Raw genomic sequence first — 20,281 nt, 5'->3', positions numbered from 1 at the left:
GGGAGCCGTAGTCCCTCCAGCCGAGTTTTAAGCCGCCCAAAGCGTCGAGCCAGGAGCGCGGCCCAGTATCTTTCCCGCGCATGCGCATTGCTCCCGCCTCGTCCTCCCGAAGGAGGAGGGGGCCGTTGCTCCTTTCCGTTCCCCCTACCCCCCACCCCCGCCGCTCGCGCGCCCCCTGCAGCTCTAGCGCAGGGGCAGTTGGGAGGGGCGGGGCCGGGAGGGGGCACCGCGGCGCGTGATTCGCCGAGCGGCGGCATCTCGCTGGGTCTAGCTGTCAACTGGCGGCGGGGGGGGGGGGGGAAGTGAGGCGTGCGCATGCGCGCAAGGGGCCCGCCGCCGCCTCCGCCGCGCCGCCGCCCTCGTGCCTGCGGAGAGGCTGGCGTTGCCGGCCGTGCGCGCGCGCGTCGCCGGGCTGTTGAGGCAGTGCGAGCGGGGAGGCGGCGCGGAGGAGCCGGGAGCGGGTGTGGGGCAGCAGCGCGCGGAGGGGGCGCGACGCGACGCGACGCGACGCGGCACGGCGGCCGCCCCTCGGCCCGCGACCCGGCACCAGCGCGGAGCCGCCGTCCGCCTGCCCGCTGCGAGGGAGCGGCGCCACCGCCGCCGCCCGGCCTCCCCGCCTCCCACTCCCGCTCCTCCTCCTCCCTCCCTCCCTCCCTCCCCCCCCCCCCACTCCTCCTCCCGCGGTAGCGAGTGAGCGAGATGGCGGCCGCCGGGGCTCTGGCTAAACACGAGCAGATCCTGGTGCTCGATCCGCCCACCGACCTCAAATTCAAAGGTGAGGGGGAACCGGGCTGGGCAGGCCGGCCGGCCGGCAGGGCGGGGGGGAGCGGCGCTGCGGCGGCCGGACGGCCGGGCTGCGCCTCGGCGCTGGGCCGCTTCGAGGCATCTGAGCTCGGCTGGGGCGGCGGGGCCGGGGCGCCGCCTGCCCGGGGCCGCCGTGAGGGTGGAGGGGGCGCCGCCGAGCCGGTGAACGGGCTTCGCCGCCGCCATCTTGGGATCCGGCGGGGACTCGAGCGTGTCCTCGGCCCCGGCAGCGCCGCGGCCCGGCCCCCGCCGGACACGGCGCCCGCTGCTCGGCCGCCCGCTTCCCGCGGGCGGGGGTGGGGGCTGCGTCGGGGCCGCGGAGGCTGCCTTCTTCCCCGCCCCAGCACGGTGCCGCCTTCCTGTCCCCGCTTGTGCCCCAGACGCGGGCACCGGCCCTGCCGTGTCACGGCTCCGCTGGGGAGGCGGGCGGAGCCGCGCCACGGCCCGGCCCGGCCCGGCCCTTTAGCGACGGGGCCGGCTGCGGCCGGGGAGGGGCTGGGGTCCGGCCTCCTCCCTGGCAAGGGGGAATCGCGCTCCTGTCACTTCTGCGGCCGCAGGGGTCTGAGTGGTTGCGGATCCTTTCCCGAGCCGCTCCGTAAGGTCTCCCTCTATCTGTAGCAGGTAGGGGAGACCCAGGAGCGGGTGCCTTGCCGTGGTGCGAGCGAGCGGCGAGGGGAGCCGAGGAGGAGGACTCGGTTACCTTCGCATCTGGCCTTTTCCCTCTCCCGCGCTCTGGCCCACGGTGTGGGCACGCCTCTTGAGTCTAGCTGTTAACCGGTGCTGATATCTGTGGTGTTATTTTGCACCATCACTCATCGGATGTGTGAGCAGGTCACCCGCGCCCTCTCCCTGAGGGAATCTGACCCACTGGCTTGGCGAATGACACCCTCTTCCTCTGTCCCCCCCGCCCCCGTTTTCCCCTGGGTGTCATGTTTCAGGCAGGTTGTCAGTTAATACTTGGACTTATGTAAAAAGGCAGTTCGCTCCTTGGGAATGAGAGAAAGGAACGTGTGCATTTCAGAAGTTTCTGTATTTCAGGTATTTCATGCCAACCACATGACTATGAGTGGCATGAGATGCATCTGTCGGAATAGGCTCCAGTCAGTGCTTTAGCATTTGGGTTTTTTTCCCTCCTAATAAATCACAAATTAGATGATTGTGAAAAGATAAGCTCTTTCCAAAGCTAAGAGGGATACTTGATAAGTAGGGGTCTAAAAAAGCATGGTATAATAAACAGTTTTCAGTATTCAGTGAATTTCTTTTTAGTACCCATGATGAGTATTGAGAAAAATCTCCATGAACTTTTCAGTTTCAAAATATAAGTTTAAATAACATTGATCATGTTAAAAAAAATTAATGTTGCTGATTTTAAGTTTTGTAAGCAGCGTCAGCATATGCACTTGTCTAATCCTGTAAATTTTTCTATTTTCAGTAAGCTCATTTTTATATTGTCTTAGGGGGATAAAGCAGACTTTATGATGTTGTAAATTTTTTTTTTAATGGCCGAGTAGAGCAAATAAATATTTGTTTTACAGTGAAACATTGTATTCCCCCCAAAATACCTTTGATTGGCCTGGCTTTCATAAATAAAGCTTAAGTCTGGTTTATCATAGAGATTTATAACAAATTGTAATTGTTTTATTGATCCATCAGATCAATTAACCCAAAATCTGTTGGATCCCACATCTTCCTATTTTGACAGTTTCAGTTTTTAAATTGCACATTCACAGAGCCAAAACCATAGTGGAAACTTAGTTTTTTCACTTGTATTTTGTGTTATTAAAATGCTACCATGTTTGCCTGCACTTGAAATTTCAAGACACTGTGCTCTTCTTGTCAGAGTAAGTTGGAGGAAAATTTATGTATATTAAAAAAAAAAAAAAAGTTGCCATGTCTAATTTGCAGCTTGCAAACACTTCCAGCTTGAAGAAACTCTGTAAGTTGTATTTGTGTGATACAAACAAACTGTGGATATAAGGAATACCAAATAAATATTAGATTAGAAGGTCTGTGTGAAGCGACTGCCAATCAGTAGTCTTTATTGGGGTGTGTGTTTACGGTATGAAATAGGTAATCTTTAGGCATGAACTTTGGTTTTGGGCTAATGCATGTATGACGAAAACTTGTGTAGAGCAGACTAAGGAAAAACAAAACCTGAAGCATAATGAGACTGTAGTATTTCAATACACTGTAGGAAAAGCAGCACATCAAATGCTCTCTCAGTAAATATTTTCTAACTGCTTATTTTTCTGAGCTGTTTAAAAAAGTTTATGTACCACAAACAATAATTCAGTTCTAAAGTATTGCATTAAATAGTATAGTAGTGGCAGAAGGAAATTCTGAGAATTGTCTTTTAAAAACCAGATTGGTTAGTAAGAGAGAGTAGGCCTCAGAATAAGTGTAATTATGTGTAGAAAATCATGCGCCTTTGTTTAAAAAAAAAAAAAAAAGTATTTTTTTTTTCAGTGTAGCTGATTGTTCAAGGTTCTTTTTATTGCAACAATTGTCCATGGCTGTTACTGACCTGATAGTGATGATGCGTGTGTAACAGATCAGATTTAAGTCTAAACCTCTGAATAGAACAACATAGTTTTGTTGATTTTCTTACCTCAGAGAGTCACTCGTACTCTGTACTCTAGTTGTACTTGGATTTGCTGACATTTAGGAGAACAATGAAATTGTTAATGTGCTCTTATGCAAACAATGGTTTAGATGAAAAAGTAAGTAGGACTTATCTCAAGCAGCTTTTGACAAGATCTAAAATTCATCATTGCCTGATGAATCTGTTCTTGATTTTTCTTAAGTTTCTCATCAGCCAAAATAAAGCATTTATGCTGAATTTTATTCTACTCAATTCTGAGGGAGGTCTAAAAAGCTGTCTCATGGTGGTTAACACATTACCTATTTCTGTCTGTGACTGCAATATTAGAATCCTGTCTTTGTAGTATTTTGCATTCCTAGACATTTCAGTCATTAATAGCGTTTTGTTGGGAGCATGATTATTTCCCTCTCTTTCTGTAATAGGTAGGTTTCTTTGGATTGTGGAACCATCAGGAATATCTAAAGAAAACCACGTAACAAATGAGTGCGTTTCAGAATGTTGTGCACACGTTGCAAGGGAAATAATTATACTTAAAAGTGATGAAAAAGAGGCAGTGGATAGAATACAGAATATCACTTTCAGAGTCTCACTGAAAAGCACTGAGAATTTGACCCACGGTTCTTGTATCCAGGTCTTGAGCCATATTAACTTGTTTAGGTTAATTTTCTTCTGCATTTTAGTCTAATGCATTTTGTTTAGCTTTTCAAATCTGTAATTGTTTGGGTTTGTTTAGGGTTGGATAGGAAGAATTGAAAATGAGATACTCAAAAGCAACTGATTTGGAAAGTGGAACATTATTGGCCTCTAGTATTAGGGTCTTTTCATGTGACTCATGCATATAGTCATTTTCTGTACCTCTTGTTGAGTGAGGATTACTGTAATTGGCCATTGGTTCCTGGTAAATAAATTAAAAAAATTTTTTTTTTTTAAACACTTATATAGATAAGTAAGAGCACTTGAAATTTTCAGTACAAAGCTTTCCGGCATTGTTGTGGAATCTCGACTGGTCTTTGTTAAACCAAAGAAGCCAATTTTAAATTGTAAATAGCTTGTGTTTAAGTTGGACTTGGTTGATTGTCCTTTTAAAAAAAGCTTCTCCAAATCTTGTAGCAGTTATAAGACATGCTTTTGCAACACCTAATTGAAAATCAATGCTAACTGATTTGATGAGCCTTGGGAGGTTAGTAGAGAGTGTTCAGCATTTATTTCAAGTGATTCAGAGGTATCTGACAAGGAATAGTGCCAGATATTATTGAAACTTCTGAATATTCTAAATTGATGTCCTGTGCTGAAGTTCTTGCTTACAAGTGTGTGAAATCCAGCTACAATTGCCTTTTGTAAAGGTCTCAAAATAGTGAGCCGCACTCTTTCATTTTTTATTTTTATCGCATTGAGGCTAGAAATAAGTCAGCAAATAGGCAGCCTAAAATCAACTTCTGAGCATGTCTGTGTCCAATAAATTTTCCCTTTGATGATTTGAGTTACTGGAAATGATCAGTATGACTGATAATACTTAATTTCTGATTATTAATCTGATTCATAAACTAGGGTTGTTAGTGTATAAAATCATCTCCTGTCAGCTGACATATGTTCAAGTGACTATTTTCAGGTAAAGTAGAAAGTGCTTCACTGTAATATTACAGCTTATTCTGAAGTGCAGGTGTCCATCACCTTTTAAAAAATACAAAAATATTGGTGTAGATTATTTTATAATCACTGCACTGCTCTTGGCACACAGGCTATGTGTTACTGCAAATTGAGAAGGTGGAATTGAAAGGTAAAAATAGCTGACTGTTAAGTCCATCCCCTGCCCCCAAGATTCGTTGCCAAAATTGTCCCAGGATATCCTTTAGTGTAGGCAGGGTTTGAACTCCTTAAATGTGATGTGACTATCTTATTTGAGTGTGTCTTGATTAGGTCAAATTTTACACCCTATTCTCACTCTGCTCAGAGTACCAGTAAATTTGAGGCATTCCAGTTTTCTCAGTTGGGTAGAAAATGTTCCTGAATAAAGATATCAGGAAATCAAAATCACATTTTTGAAACTAAACAGTGAGACTGCATAGGGGGAAAAAATGGTTGTAAATGATTACTAGCACAGTTGTGACTTTTTCACACTTTGAAATGATTCCTTTTCATTTAATATTTCTTCTGGCTAAGTGTGAATATTATATAATAAGAAAAATTGAACATCCCATATTGAGTTGAATTCCAACATTCAACAAGTAGTCTTTGATTTATTTTATTTTAAAATTGGAAAAGGATTACTGGAATGACTTTGTCTTCCTATATTCCTATCTGTCGATTCCTCACTCACATGCAATATTTGTTAATATATATTTTTTAATTTTTATGATGGGTATTAGTGAAACTTGAGGCTGATTGGTGTGAATGTGTTGAGAGACAGAATGGAAGAGGTTTATTTATTTTATTCGTTTTTTAACCTAGTTGCTCATGAGGTGATGTGGTAATTCTTATGCCTGTAGTTAGACTGCATTTAAAACTGATTAATAAAAGGTGGTGTTGATTTGTCAAGCCAGGTGTATTATAGGTGTTAGATTATATTTTGGCAAATCTAGTTTGTCTTTTTTTTTTTTTTCTTTTTTAAGATTCCATTATGGATGATTTTACTGTAAGCGTAGAAGAATACAGCAGTAAAGATCTAGATGTTTTATCCTTTCCCTGCAATTAATGGGACTCAGTTTTACTTAATATTACACCTTCAGTAAATGGAGAAACACTCTCCAGACCTCATCATCTTGTGCTTCTGGTCATTAGTATAAAAGCTTCACTTTTACACATAGTTACTGCAAAATGCCTACTCATTGTGCTTGTTGATAGCCTAAGCAAGTGTTTGAAATCACTATAATATATCATTATAAATTGTGTCTATGAGTGCTATATCATTGTTTAAAGTCAAGTTGAAAAATAGGACCTTATCGTGAACAAGAAGAGCTGTTATGTGAATAACAGGTCTGAATATTTAGTGTACTGATGGTCCATTTTACTATAAGAAATTGTTCCTAGTTTGCCTTGAATGTGGTTTTTGAATCTCTCTTATTTTCTGACCAGTTTAGTCTTTGGGAGATGTTGGATAACCAGATCTTTGTGAACATCAGTCATTAAAGGGTTATAACACACTCGGCTTAGAAGCCACACATTCAAGTTGGAAAAGACTGCTGCAGAGAACTTGTGTAAAGTGGGGAAAAATAAAAATTACTAACTAATGAGAAAGTACTACATTTTCCAGTGTGAAGGTTGTCAAAATTGAAGGCTTTTTTGTCAGGTGAGCCAAATAAATGCATATATGCTAATGTCTTGTGTAAGAAAAGGAAAATGGTTTTAATAGTGCAATTTCTGATGTGATACTTGTTGAAAACAGAAATGTAGAAACACAATTTAGAATTTAGCAAGTTTGTTTTCCTTAAGGTATTAAGCTGTTATAAAATTTCTAATGCTCTTGACCTCTTCATCTTCTCATGACTTCTCGTATTTTGTTAAATTGTATATTGTTATTTAATTGCATCGTACATCATTTGAGTATGTAGATGTCACGTTTCATCTTACAATTTGAAAATATTGGTTTAGAAGTACATAGTTATGTGAATTAAATATTTTTAACTTCATTCTATATGAACAAGATCTTGAGAGTTAAGTTTCTTTTGCAAGAGATTATCCTGGTGTAGGACTCTGAGCAATTATTTTTTTTAAGCATATATAAGGAAGAAAAAGGAAAACAGTTGCTTGACTGAATTTAAAAAAGACAGTCACATCACCGGTCTTTCCTCCTATGTTTCTGTAAGTGTGTCTCACTTGGAGTAATTTTTAATTTGACATTTGGGGGCTTGAAAAGGTCTGACCTTGATAGTATGCAAAGCCTTGGAGGAAAGAATAATTAAAGACATGGAGGTAAATGGAACATGGAATAAAGTGCAGCCTGAGCGCCCTGGGTAGAATGTGCCAGTCTAACTTCTTTATCTCTGTCTCTTTTCTTGAGCTCTTTACCTTCTCCCTGCACTGGCCCAACAAAATCTGACCTTACCACTGGATTTACTGGATGTCATTGTTATTAGTTTCTCAGTTACCTCTCTATCAAATAATTTAAAGTTGCAGATGAAAGGAGCTTAGTGGAAAAACGCAAGGAGGAGAAGGGACAAGTTATAAAATAGACTGCAAGGAAGTATTGGCCTGCTGGAAGCTTAATAAACAAGTTTCTAAAGGATTGGGAGTTGGGTTTGAACTGGGTTTAGTATCTTCATTATTGACCTTGGTACAGGTGGGATTGTGCTTGTGGAACTCGCTGGTAATGCAAAGTTAGACATGATGAATGCAAAAAAAAATCATGTATTTGATGTGCACTAATAACAGAAATTTTGTTGTTAGCCCATTTTAGTTGGAAGTAATGAAGGAGAAGTAAGACTGGAACATAGTGCCAAATCACAGGCCTATTGTGAACATGATGCATCATGAAAAGGGGCAGATAGGATACCTTGCTTTTGTAGTAAGGGGAGTATTAACATCATGGTCTAAGGTATTGATGAAGCTTTATCTGCCTGTGCCTGGTGACACCTAGTCAGAGAAGATGAACACAAATGGGAATAGTGCAAGGAAAAAGTTACTAACACAAAGTAGAAGAGCTTGGCCTGTTTATCTTAGCAAAAGTGAGGCCTCTTTCGCAAAAGTAAGGTTGAAATGGGATCTGATTGCTATTTATAAATATATTAGGAGAAGTAAGCACTAGGGAAGACAAAAAGCTATGCAGGCTAAAGGGTGTAGGATTGGTACAAAAATGATTTATTATCAAGTGGCTATGAATATATAGATTTTTTTTTAATAAACTTTATTTGAATTTCAAATCTTAATCGTATGAGTCTGAGCCAACCTACTAAATTATGTGGGCAAGAATACCCCAAGTAGTTTTGAATTGATCAGATGCCATCTTACAAAATGATCTGTTTAACGTGGACTTGGTAACCTCATGACCTAGGAGAAACCTTCTAATGTTCCTAAAGGATAGCCAGGACAATGGTGATACTTAATTATATTCTTAAGCTGGCAGCCGATATTTCATGATATAGTCTAAGACATTAGAAAAGCCTGACTGATACAAGGAGGTTTGGATTTTTTTTTTTTTTTTTTTTTTGCAAGAGGGGTCGTTCATGAAATTGTAATGCATATACATAGGAGTAATGTCAACTTAATAATTACAATTTGTGGGAGTGTGATGTTAGTTTAATATGGGCACTAAATCTAATATACGTAATGAAAATAAAGATTGTTGCAGTTTATTTTGGGTAACTGCTAGACATCCTTTCACCTGCATGTTACAGCTCAAGTTAGAACTCCAAGTAATTCTGTAGAGTTCAGCTATCAGGTTCTGGAAAAAATGGTTGCACTAGCTTAGCTTCATATTGTGATGTGAAGATAACGGGGGAATAGAGTTTATGTCAGAGTAAGGAGAAAGCGACTGAATGCAACTTTTATTTAAAGCATATGTTTAATGCTTTCCTGAGTATATAGGGTATGCTGTACTTGGCTTTCAGGAGTTTGGGAACTGGAGACCGCTACTCTGTGGATCCAGAGGATCTTTTTGCTTTTGGATGAAAGGTCACTGGAATCTGTGGTTCTGCCCTGAAATTGAAGTGAGCTTTTGATGTCTTTGGGAGCTGGTCCAGTGTTAGCTAGACCTGCCTGTAGAAAATGTAAACGTCTGATACTTAGCCTGGTCTCTGATCTGTACCAAGAGGGTCAGGTTGGACGCTATCTAAAAGCAAAGCACCTTAAACTGATTTACAGGTTAACAACTTCCTGCCCGTACTGGGAGAAATGTGAATTAAAAAAAAAACTTACTTTGTTAGGCTTCTGGGATGCTACTTGCAAGGAAACTGACCATAGCCATGAGAATTTTTGCATTATGTTTAATGTTTGAGCCTGACCTCCTTGATGTCAAGGTTTTGGAAAAAGTGTTAGATAACTGCCTTTGGTCAGGTGCTCTGTAGGAAGTCTGGTTTCCTTGGAATACTATGAGTCATTACAGCTGTCATCTGAGCTAATTACATAGCAGGAGTCAGAATACTTGTACTTTGAAGAGTGTCTTGTATGTTACAATTCAGATCAGAAAGATGTATCTAATTGCAAATTTTATATTTGAGGATGCATACATGTTCTAAGTTGTTGTATATTGAGCATTTTAACTAGCAGACCTTGGTTACTTTAGCACCATTGAAACCTTTCGTAAGCTATAGCTGGTTAAAACACATCACAAGTTTTAAAAAAAAAAAAAAAAAGGAGGGGGGAGCTATTTACCTGGTTCTGTTGCTCAGATCTACTGGTATTCTTTCAAAACTAAGAAGCTCTTTGTAGTTATCAAATTTGTTAATTGTCCTGCCTATTTATAAACACAGCCTTTATGGAGCTAAATTGTTAGTATTGTGTCTGTCTGCACTGAAAGAGTGCTTCTGTGTTTTACTAGCTGTTTCAGAACTTTGAGCATCGCTTGCTGTTTTAAATATTAATATTTAGTGGTAGTAAACTATTTCTACTGCTCTTGTTATTTCAATGGTGAGAGAGCTTTGGGAGTGAGTAACATTATCATTAGGTTCTTAACGCTATCCTAGTAGAATTATAAACTACCAATTTTAATGTGTTCTTGATGTGGAATACTATATATGTGGTAAGAATACCACTGTAATCAAATAAAGCTAAATTGCAGGTATGGAATTAGTACCGACATTTCTTTAAACATTCCCTTCTAAGTAAGGGATGATGGAACTTTCAACAGAAAATAATAAATAATGGGCACATAACTGGAGTTGATTTAGACTGTTAGATTTTAAAACTGAAACGAAATACAAGCATTAATAACTTTGGCTGAGGTTACTTCATGTAATACCATGTCATTAATAGTGTTTTTTTGTTACTATTGCTGAGGCGTAAGAAACCTTTGTCCATGTTTACCATCAAATGTGAGACATTACCTTTTTATCCAATTTATTAGCTAGCAAATGTTCTCTTTACCAGAATTCTTGGTCCCAATCTGTGGCTGTCATCAACCCTTGAGATAGATGCTCGTTGCATTTTCATTGTGGTTTTTGGTCACTAACGACAAATCAGTAACAAATAGGTGAATTTGGAAGCAATGGTAAGAAAAAAATCTTTGCTCTGTCAGATTTGAAATGCCAGGTATTCATGTCTTTTCCATGGCTGAGAGGCAAGCGAAAGATTTTGAGTCCCGTTTCTCTTGCTCCCTGCTCCCAGTAAAGTGTACATGTCAGCATCTGTACAAGCACCTCTATTAAGCTGTGTGTATGTTGCTCTTGGGCTGTTTGTCCATTTGACAGAGGTAGACAAGCTCTTTTAGGATTAAAAAATGGACATGCTCTCAGCATTTTTCTTAAGGAAAAAATCTTTGACAGATGCACAGTTAGCATGGATGCTGACAACATGTCATTGTGAGGAGCTCAGGTAAAATCTGTTACTCATGATAAGTAGTGGTAGCCTAGAATCAGTCTTTCAGAGTTGTGGACATTCAGGTGTGTCAGCTCTCTTACTAAAAAAAAAAAAAAATTTTAATCAATCTGGACATAAGTGTCAGAATACAGAAAAAAATTAATAGCAATTTCTCAACTGCCAGGGCAGAACAAAAAGTAAAAGACTGTGTGAGAGCCACGATCATTTGTAGATATTATTAGTCTTGCAACTTCATCTACTGATTATTCCTGGTGATTCAGACCTATAATGTTAAAGCATTAATTCATGAAGCCTAAGCTGTTATGCATCATAGACCATGAATAACTTTAAAATAGGTGATTTGTTAGAGTCAGAAATTTTCTTCCACATGAGTTTATAGGATATTTGAATGACTTTTTTTTTTTTTTGGTTATTTCAAGAGGAAGATAAATGCGTGATGTTCATTGGCAACAGATGTTACGGTTTCCTTTTGTTTTCACAAAGATCTGAGTATTAATTTTTCAAAACTGTAGTTGCAGGAAATAAACAGCATTCCTCGTGTTTATTTTATGTCAGCTATGTTACCTATGTTTTCTTCTGCCTTAGAAGAACATCAGAAATTAGTACATTGTACATGAAGTAATTAGAAGGAGTTTGGGTATATTTGAAGATTGCCTTCAGAGTTTTCCATTTAGACCAAAGTTCATTTGCCTAATGCAAGTTTCAGCTTAACACTGGCAATTTATTTTTCTCCTTCTCCTTATACTTTTTTTAATATAAATTTGCTTTTGTAGTAGTATAAGCTGAAAAATCAATGTTCCCAAGTGCTTTTAGAGTAACTGCATAAACTCATATGAGGGAAAACATGAAGGTAATCAGGACATTAGCGTTCTACCTACACTGAAGGAAAGCTGGAGTTTCTGACTGTAAGAAACCTGTAGAAAGTACTGTTGTCTCCAAGTCACTGCATTCTTTTCAACTTCGCTGAGTATCACAATCAGCATATATATTTTTGAAGGTAGTTGCTTATGTATATCATAGTGGATATTTCAGCCAGTTATTTAAAAGAAATCTTAATAGCGTCGTCTATATCTACTCATGCATTGCACACAATAGCAAAACATTACAGGAAAGATATGCTTTCTAACATTACAGGAAAGATATGCTTTCTAATATGTCCAGCCCATTCTTTGAATGCATCTCTTTTTTTTTTTGTTGTTGTTGCTGTTCTGATGTGACTCCTAAAGGAAGCAAATAGCTGGATGTGCTTCTACTTCTGAAGTTCATCCCAGACATTAGAGAACATCCTTTACAGATGGTTCGGTAAACTGCTTTGTCAAATGATGAGCAAGGAAAGTGTTCTCATATAGTCTACATTCATATGTTGTAATAAATGTTTTTATGTTACACACTCTTTATTTATTCTCCTGTTACTTCTAATAGTGGTAGAATGAGTTGATGTAGATCTTAACTATGTTCGTGTCATGCGTGCTGTAAAAGTTTCCTGGAACTTTCCTGTTCCTCTCAAAATTTGTCTTGCTAGTTTTATCTAACTGATATCATGCAGTTAACTGCTTTCTCATTCATTAGGGCTCAGACTTTTCAAGTGTGGTAAATGATTTTTCTTTATCTGCCAGCCTGAATTTATTGTACACTGAAAGAAAAATAGCCTGCCTGAGTTTGTTTTGGAAAAGATACCGTGATATTTTCAGTATGTTTTAAGTGCTTCTAAAATTTCAAAGATGATAAAGCAGCAGTGGAAAAAGAGCATATCATTCAGAAAAATTTTGAAGGTAACACTGTAACTTACCCTTTTTTTAAAGACGTTCAGATTCTTTTTTGCCAGTTTAAGTACTTTTTTTTTTTTTTTCCTTATGTGTGCTTGTATAGTGTTTAGATGTAGCTGAATATATTATTTTACTGTGGTAATTTACAGCTTAGACTTAGGTTCCATGCATGAAGTATAGTGCCTTCTGGCAGAGTCAGCTTAGGTATCAGATTTTAGAACAGTTACAGTTCAATATCTTAAATTGAAGAGAATGGTAAACTTAAAGCATGAACTAAGCTTCACATAAACCGTTACTGAATTTTTGAATAATGCATGCTCCGTTTTGTACAATTCTACAAGTTGCCTTTTAGTTGAAAATTTTATGTAATTCTATACAAAGATAGAGGTGTTCTGTGACACGTGTTGTGTGTACATCATGGTAGTCTTTTCTAACTTTCCAAGAATTGAGCTTCTGATAAGCAAACCTTTCCTGTTCTCAAAAATTGTTTCTGTTAGTTTGCTCTGTACTACCAGCAAGCGGAGATATCTGCAGTCATCTCTGCCTTTTCCCGTGGGTGCTGCAGAATGCCAAGGTTCCTTTAAGCTCTTCCTTATTACTGTAGATAGGCATATTCACATCATCATTTTTACCCTGTGTTTTGGCCGTTCCAGGAGGCAGAAGGCAGACTTTCAGAGCTCATGATTGGAAGGAGACCTAAATTTGAAGAGAAAATATGACACTATAGGTCAAAAATATTTCTGTACAGCTCCTGCCTGTCCAGTTGTAGATAATATTTTGGCTTTATTGCAGCGTAGCAGGCAAGCTTGTGGCAAGCAGGCAAACTTGAGACAGCACTTCAGCAGTGGAAACCGCAGAATCTGTGTCATTTCTTCCTGGCCACTATTTGATCTAGTCCAAGGTGTGTAGTTGCCAGAGGCAACTCCTGTATTAATTTTTGTGTTGGCTGCAGTGTAAAAGGGTTGGAATAAAAATCTATTGCATGGTATTTTTGGAGATCTCTAGTTTTTCTGAGTGTGATTAGGCAGGTGTCTCTCATGCCTTTCTAAGGCTCTTAAAAAAGTCAAATAGGAAAAATCTTGGCCTAGATAGTCACTACCCCATTCAAAACAGTGGTGATAGACTAGCTTTTTTTTCTTTTTTGTTTTCCTCCAGCTTTTTTTCTAGAAAGATGGTGAAATTAGTATCTAGAGTCTGCACTGCCAAAAAGGTTTTTGAACTCCCTATGCGCTTCAGAATAGCTTTGACTCCCAGAGTACATCACAGTTAAATCAGTATAGCTTGAGGATTTTATTAGTTGAATTACCACAGCTTCTGTAAACCCTAGCTGCAGATCCAAGAGCTCCTAGTTTTAGTTTGGAAAAATAAAAGATAGTATCAGACAGTCTACAATGGGAGTATTAGGCAAAGGATAGTAGATGAGGTATTTTTGTTTGGTGGGTGCAGAGAGAAATGAGCCTATATGTAGTTTAAATGATGTGGTCACTGGGTAGCATGGCCTAAAATGTTTCTTGCTCCCGATCCCTTCTCTCCTCCCGATCCCTTTTTCTTTTTTTTTCCTCATGGAATCATATAATTTATGCTTTTGCACTCAGCCTGTGAGTTCCAGGTCGTCTTTTATTTCCCCGCTTGCACAGGGGTAGTGGTATGTATGTTTGTGTGAGTGGGAACTCCAGTATTCCGTTTGCTGCTTCATATTTTTTTGTTTTGTTCTTTTTTCCCCTGTGGGATATGTCATGTAATTTAGACCGTGCTGCTTCTCTGAATGCTAGCAGATACTTTTTGATTTACTGCCCTTGTGTCAGAAAGGTCTTATTCCTGCCTGTCCGTGGCCAGGTCAGTGCTGTCTGTCAGTATGCCATTGAATTACCAAAGTAGCTGGGGTCTGCAAGAAAGTGGTACCTAGTCTTTTTTTCCTTTTGTTTCTCTCTGTGCAGCAGTTTGTTAGCAGCTATTTATTAAATGTAATGGTTGTGAGTCTTGGGAGGTTTTATATAGTTTTTTTCCTTTGAGGCTCTTGGAAAGCAGGTGAAAGGTAGAATTGTTAAAAGGGTGCTGTAGTCCTTGAAAAAGATTTCAATCTGCTTTTGGAGAAATGTCTAATGCTAAAAAATGTTACTAAAGCTAAAGGCTTTTTTTGGAGGGGAGGGAGAGCATCCAGGAAATGTGTTGTGTTCAACACATTTGTATCTGGGGAACAAAAGCAGGATTTCTTTCATACGTGATGTTAGAACTCAAAGGGGAAATATCAGAATAATTTGAGGAGTATTTTGAATCACGTCTTACTGTTATTGTGCAAACTTTGAGAAGGAAGGCATGAAGGGACCTTTCATGTCTTTAAAAAAAACCACTGTAATTTAAAAAAAAAAAAAATCGTCACTTCAGAAATTTGCTGCTTCCATGTCTTGAGATAGGCCTGTTTGGGAATGATGTAGCTCCTTTTGATGATGACAGTGCCTTTCAGAATGAACCTCTGAACTGGGCCTTCTTTTTTTTTTTGTTTAAGCAGAATTTCCTTGGCAATAGTATTCATGAAGACTAAGAAGCAGTTAGAGCTCTCTGTTCTTACTTTTAACCTCAGGTTGTTTAGAGTTGCAAAAGAAGAGGCTTTGAAAGCCAAATCCAAAGTATGGTATGCAGCTGGGCATTGCAAGGGCAATTCCTAGATGGCTGTAGGTAAAATTCCCAGAATAACTTCCTCAGAAAATGTTTGTATAGCTCAAAAAATAAAGGTTTGGACCTTTCTGAGTATACTGGCAGTCTTGGATTTAGAAGAGTTTTCAGATATTTGATATTTGTTCTGTTTGTGGTATGGGAGATGGGCGTTATTTCTGGATCAAACTCTGTAAGCCAATGTGACTGAATACAGCATGAGCTATTGGGAGACAAGTGGCAGGAAACTTTGAAGCAGTTTTTGTAAAGATTCCTGGCAGGGGACCACCTCATCTTGGCTTGGATTAAGACGGCGATGATCTTCCTCTACCATATAAAACCAGATTAGAAGCAAAGTTTTCAGGTTTTTTAGAATAGCGGTTACTATTTTCTCAAAACAAACAGACAAACAAACAAAAAACACACAACCCCTCTCCCCCCTTACTAAATGTAAACTTGATTCATGTGTGTCTCCATCTAAATCATTATGTTCTGGTTTTCGATAATTCCACTTTTAGTAATTTAGTTCATTATTGACTTGTATCTCATCATTTCTATGTCAAGACTGTGGTTAGCATTCTTTCAGAATCGAGGATTTGGACTGAGGGAATGTAGGGTTATAGGAAGAAAGTTTCTAGCTAATAGTGGATAGTAAGCCCTCTGGTCATGTTTGGTAGTGGTCAGTATCATTTGCTTCGGAGTAGTCCAGAGACATCTGTTGTGAAATAATGTACCCAGAGGAGAATTGACTTCCCTTATCTCATGCAATTAGTAGCTTAGTTTACCTTGCCACTTGTTCATGTCTTACATATTTTTCATCCTATTTAATCTAAAGGTTTGCTGTGTGTGTGCGTGTATGTATGTGTATGTTTTTAAATGAGTAAGTGGTTGTCATGTTTTCAATAACTATGAAATGTATTTTGTAGTAATTTGATGTATAATTTTTAAATAACATTAAAGAGCGTTCTTAATGTACACATTAAATAGTACTGAAAAAATTTCATGTTTATATAAAAATCCAGTCCCGAAGTTATATTCTTTCAGTACCTGCACAGTCTTGCTTTCAGATGTCGTAAGCGTAAGGGAGATGAACGCAGTTCAGAACACTATGAACGTTTATTCCTTGTCAAGCTGTTGCTTTATGGCATCACGTGAAGATGATCTATGCTGGAAGAGGAGCTTGTGCAGCTGACTTTGCCTCTGTTGCCTGATTTAGCCTTAGAGGCCATTCATATCTTGATGGTTTCAAAAAAACACGGTTTAGAGAATACGCTGCATTGAAAATAGGTAAATACAGCAGTGAAAATTTATTTTCTGTGGCTCATTTAGAGTTTATATATAAACATTGTATAAGCCTATTTTTGAGCTTAAAATATGAGATTGGTGTCTCTTTCAGTTAAGGCTGTAGCCGCTCAGTAGCGCAGCAGAAATTGAAGTTTCAAGAGCAGATAGTATATCTCAGTATAACAGTTCGTTTTTTGTTTTTTTTTTTTGTTTTTTTGTTTTTGTTTTTTTAATATTTGAGAGAGTTCCAAACTGTATTTTGCTTCCATTTCTAAACAAAGATACACCAAAATTTACTTTGGCATATGATCATTACCATCTAGTTACTTAGAATATTAAGAAAGCTTTGGGAAAATAAGCATAATCAAGTCTGTGTGAAAATATATATGTGAACTTTCTGCACCAGCTTTCATGCTATTTAAGAGTTATATTTGTTCATTGCTGTAATGTATTTTAGCATAACTAAAGTGGTAGAGCATGCTTTGCATGTAACAGCATAAGTTAACAGATTTATGATTTAACTTTCTGCTTTTAGAAGGTTGTTGTAATCATATTATATTTTAAGAGTGATTGGTACTGTACAAAGGTCTTTTTTCTGAAAAACATGCTTTTTTTTTTTTTTTTTTTAAAAAAACACCCTTTTTTCAGGTCCCTTCACAGATGTAGTAACCACAAATCTTAAACTACGAAATCCATCAGATAGAAAAGTATGCTTCAAAGTGAAGACCACAGCACCTCGTCGATACTGCGTGAGGCCGAACAGTGGAATTATTGATCCAGGATTGTCTGTAATTGTTTCAGGTATCCGTATATACTCAGTTGTAAGTTATGTGTTTTTAGACCTTTTGTGAAGTTCTCTAACAGTGATCTTACAGGCTGTTGGGAGTACATCAGCTTTTTAAAAAGATTCTTAAAAATAAAACTCTTCCTCTTCATTAGTGCAACTGTCAACTTTTGGTAGTGCTGCAGTAATGTATGGAAATCTTCTATACAGAGATATTTACTATCACATTTACCTGCAGTTCTCAATGTGTAAAGCAGAAAGGAAGTTGGAGATGGGCAGTGGCATTAACAGTACCTTTGCTTCAGTCTACTATATTCATGCTTATATCTTGAAGTGGGACACTGCTTGGCCGCTCCGATGTGTTTGGAGTTTAACGTTTGGCAGTTTATGGCATTTAAAAAATACGTTCAGAATGATAGGGTGGTTGTTTTGACCACAGTATTGGTGCCTGTTTTTTGGACCTTATCGCTTTAATTTATCCACTTATGTTGGTATGTGTTAAGTGGTAACCGTTAAATGACACTTAAGGAAAGAGAGTTTTTGTTATTTAGGTGGAGCTGTAGTTTAAAAAAATCTACTACGTTTCACTATAGAAACACTTCTTAATCCATTTTTGTGAAAAGAAAAAAAGTTTAATATACAGCAGAGAATGAGCCCTGAGGCCAGAGGATACAATCTTTTTTTTCCATGAAATTCCATGTAGGTTTGGCTTACATTATTTTGACAGTCAGCGGAATTTTACTAGCTGGACATAAAATGGTTTAAGCTTGTACTGGACTGTGAGAAGGACTAGATGTTAAGAATCAGGCAAGTGGACATTCTCAAAGACATGGGGAAAGAGTAGGTATCAGTTTTTGGCTTGGTAAATGCTTTTGGTGGGTCATTCTCCTGATCATTGTGATGCAGAAATTTCCTGAATACGGACATTCTCAAATGAAGGACTGCAAGAGGAGAGAGAGTTCTACTTTCCTGTGGACCCATCATATTTCCCAACTTGGAGAGATGGAAATCAACTGTTGTTAAGTTGCGGTTTTAGAGGCTGGAGGAGATCTAGAAGCTCATACCTGTAACATCTATAGCTGATGGTAGTGTAGTTAAGGTTCTCGTAGAACCGCTGCAGAACTGTAACGAAGCAAAAAGGAAGCACTGAGCAATCCTGAGAACTTTTCAGTTTCATATACTTCAGCTGAAAAGAAGTTGGGGGAAGTAGTTTCAGATGATATATCCAAAAGTTGCAAGGAGTAGCTCAGGAAAATTTTGAGTTAATGATTATAATTTGGGTTATGATTGATTAAAATGTTAGAGTAACTTTCCGCAGGGCTAGTCGTATACAGATCATGATAGATATCACTAGACTTTCTCTTCAGTGAATTGAATAGATTGAAGTATTCCCTTTGCCTGTTGTGAAGCATGTTTGCAATTCTTTGAATATTTCCCTTTTTAAATGTTCTTTTACAAGCAGTAAATAACTTGAGTTGTAAACAATATTTGAACTTCAGGTTCCCCAGTAAAGGGAAACTAACCTGTTGGTTGAGTCTCCAGTTTGCATAGCTGTAAATCTTGGGTGTTCCTTTTTCTGTCTTACCAGAAGCTTATGTACAGTTGTTTAGCTGCAGCAAGCCCAAGATGCTTTTCAGAGTTAAGTTCTCTTCCCTGAAGTATGGTCTTAATTTTTTATTTTTTTAATTGGGTCGTTTGATAAGTCAAGTGTGCAGAGAATTTTTCTAGTGACCCACTTTATCTCATCAGTCTCTCAAATGAATGTTTTCAGTGCTGCCTCATTATCTTTCATATCATTATAAATAGATTTCTCTCGCATAGTTGTATAGAGAAGAATCACTATAACATACCACTGACTGAAACTCCATATTCAAAACTAAATATTGAGGTGTTTGTTAGCTGTCTTCAGCCTGTATAATGTATCATACTGATTCAGAGTCAAGCTAGTTCTTAAATTAATTTTCAGATGTAGGACTTAGTACTCATTTTAAGGGAAGTCCGTGGGTATATTGTCTGTCGTGCAACTTTGAATAAGTTGGTAACCTTTTTCAACCACGTTTGTATGTTTTCCAGAAATACTAATTTTTTATAGCCATTTTTCTTTACTGTTGATTTGCATAGCTTGCCCTTTAGTTTGATGATCTAAATTAACTATTTGTTATTGTATCATGTATAGTAATTGCTTATTGTTGATTTTTCTTTTCCGAGTATAGCATGTTACTGTTTGTCCTTCACAATTAAGTTTGGTTTTCAGACCCCTTTAAAATTTATTTTGTGGAACTAAAGTCCTCCTGCTTTGAAAACTTAAGCCTGTTAACAAGGCTTCCCTTGGAAGCCTGGTTCCCTTCTAGGTTCCCTTAGAAGTGATCTGAGCACTATTCAGACACCTCAGGAACACTTGTTGAAAATTCTGGCCTCATATATTGATGTGCTTTTCCATGATTCTTTAAAACCTAGCAGAGCTTGAAGAGCTCTCTGAATCTATGGATTGTCTTTACCTGTGCAGCTGTTCAATCCAGTCAGATTTTCATCTGAGAGCAAGTGGTCAAAGAACATAAAGTTATTTATTTACCCAAGGATTCTGCCAGTGTAGGAAGAAGTTCTCAGATGATGGAAACCTGACTTTGCCACCGTTAAGGTTATTCCATCAGTTTCCTTGGCTCAGTAAAACTGAAATACTGCATGCTATTCAATAATATGTTCACAGCAGTTTACCTCTAAGACTTGTTCTATAGCCTGCACCCTTAGAAGAAGCCTGTGGTTCGCTCAGTTATGATGTGGGCAACGAGATCAAGGATTAAAGAAACCTAGCATTAAACCTTTCCAAATATATTGTTTGAAAGCACGTCAAGTGCTGCATGTGCTTCATTTGTGAAATACATCTTCTTGCCATTTTTTACTTTTCCTTTGATTATGCTA

The 20,281-nt window shown here is 38.9% G+C and overlaps 1 protein-coding gene across 1 annotated transcript in view; it reads left to right on the top strand.

Moving 5' to 3' along the window:
• The first annotated feature begins 399 nt into the window (after positions 1-399).
• VAPA (VAMP associated protein A) overlaps positions 400-20,281 on the top strand; it is a 32,744-nt gene continuing 12,862 nt past the window's right edge. The window contains exons 1-2 of the mRNA XM_068932165.1: positions 400-775; positions 17,227-17,379. Of these exons, the coding sequence (XP_068788266.1) occupies positions 700-775; positions 17,227-17,379 (229 nt within the window). The 5' untranslated portion in view covers positions 400-699. The remainder of the gene's footprint in view (positions 776-17,226; positions 17,380-20,281) is intronic.

This window comes from Struthio camelus, chromosome 2 (assembly GCF_040807025.1).
Source record: "Struthio camelus isolate bStrCam1 chromosome 2, bStrCam1.hap1, whole genome shotgun sequence".
Taxonomy (NCBI): Eukaryota; Metazoa; Chordata; class Aves; order Struthioniformes; family Struthionidae; genus Struthio; species Struthio camelus.
The sequence above is the reverse complement of the archived record's forward strand: the minus strand, read 5'-3'. Positions and strand labels throughout refer to the sequence as shown.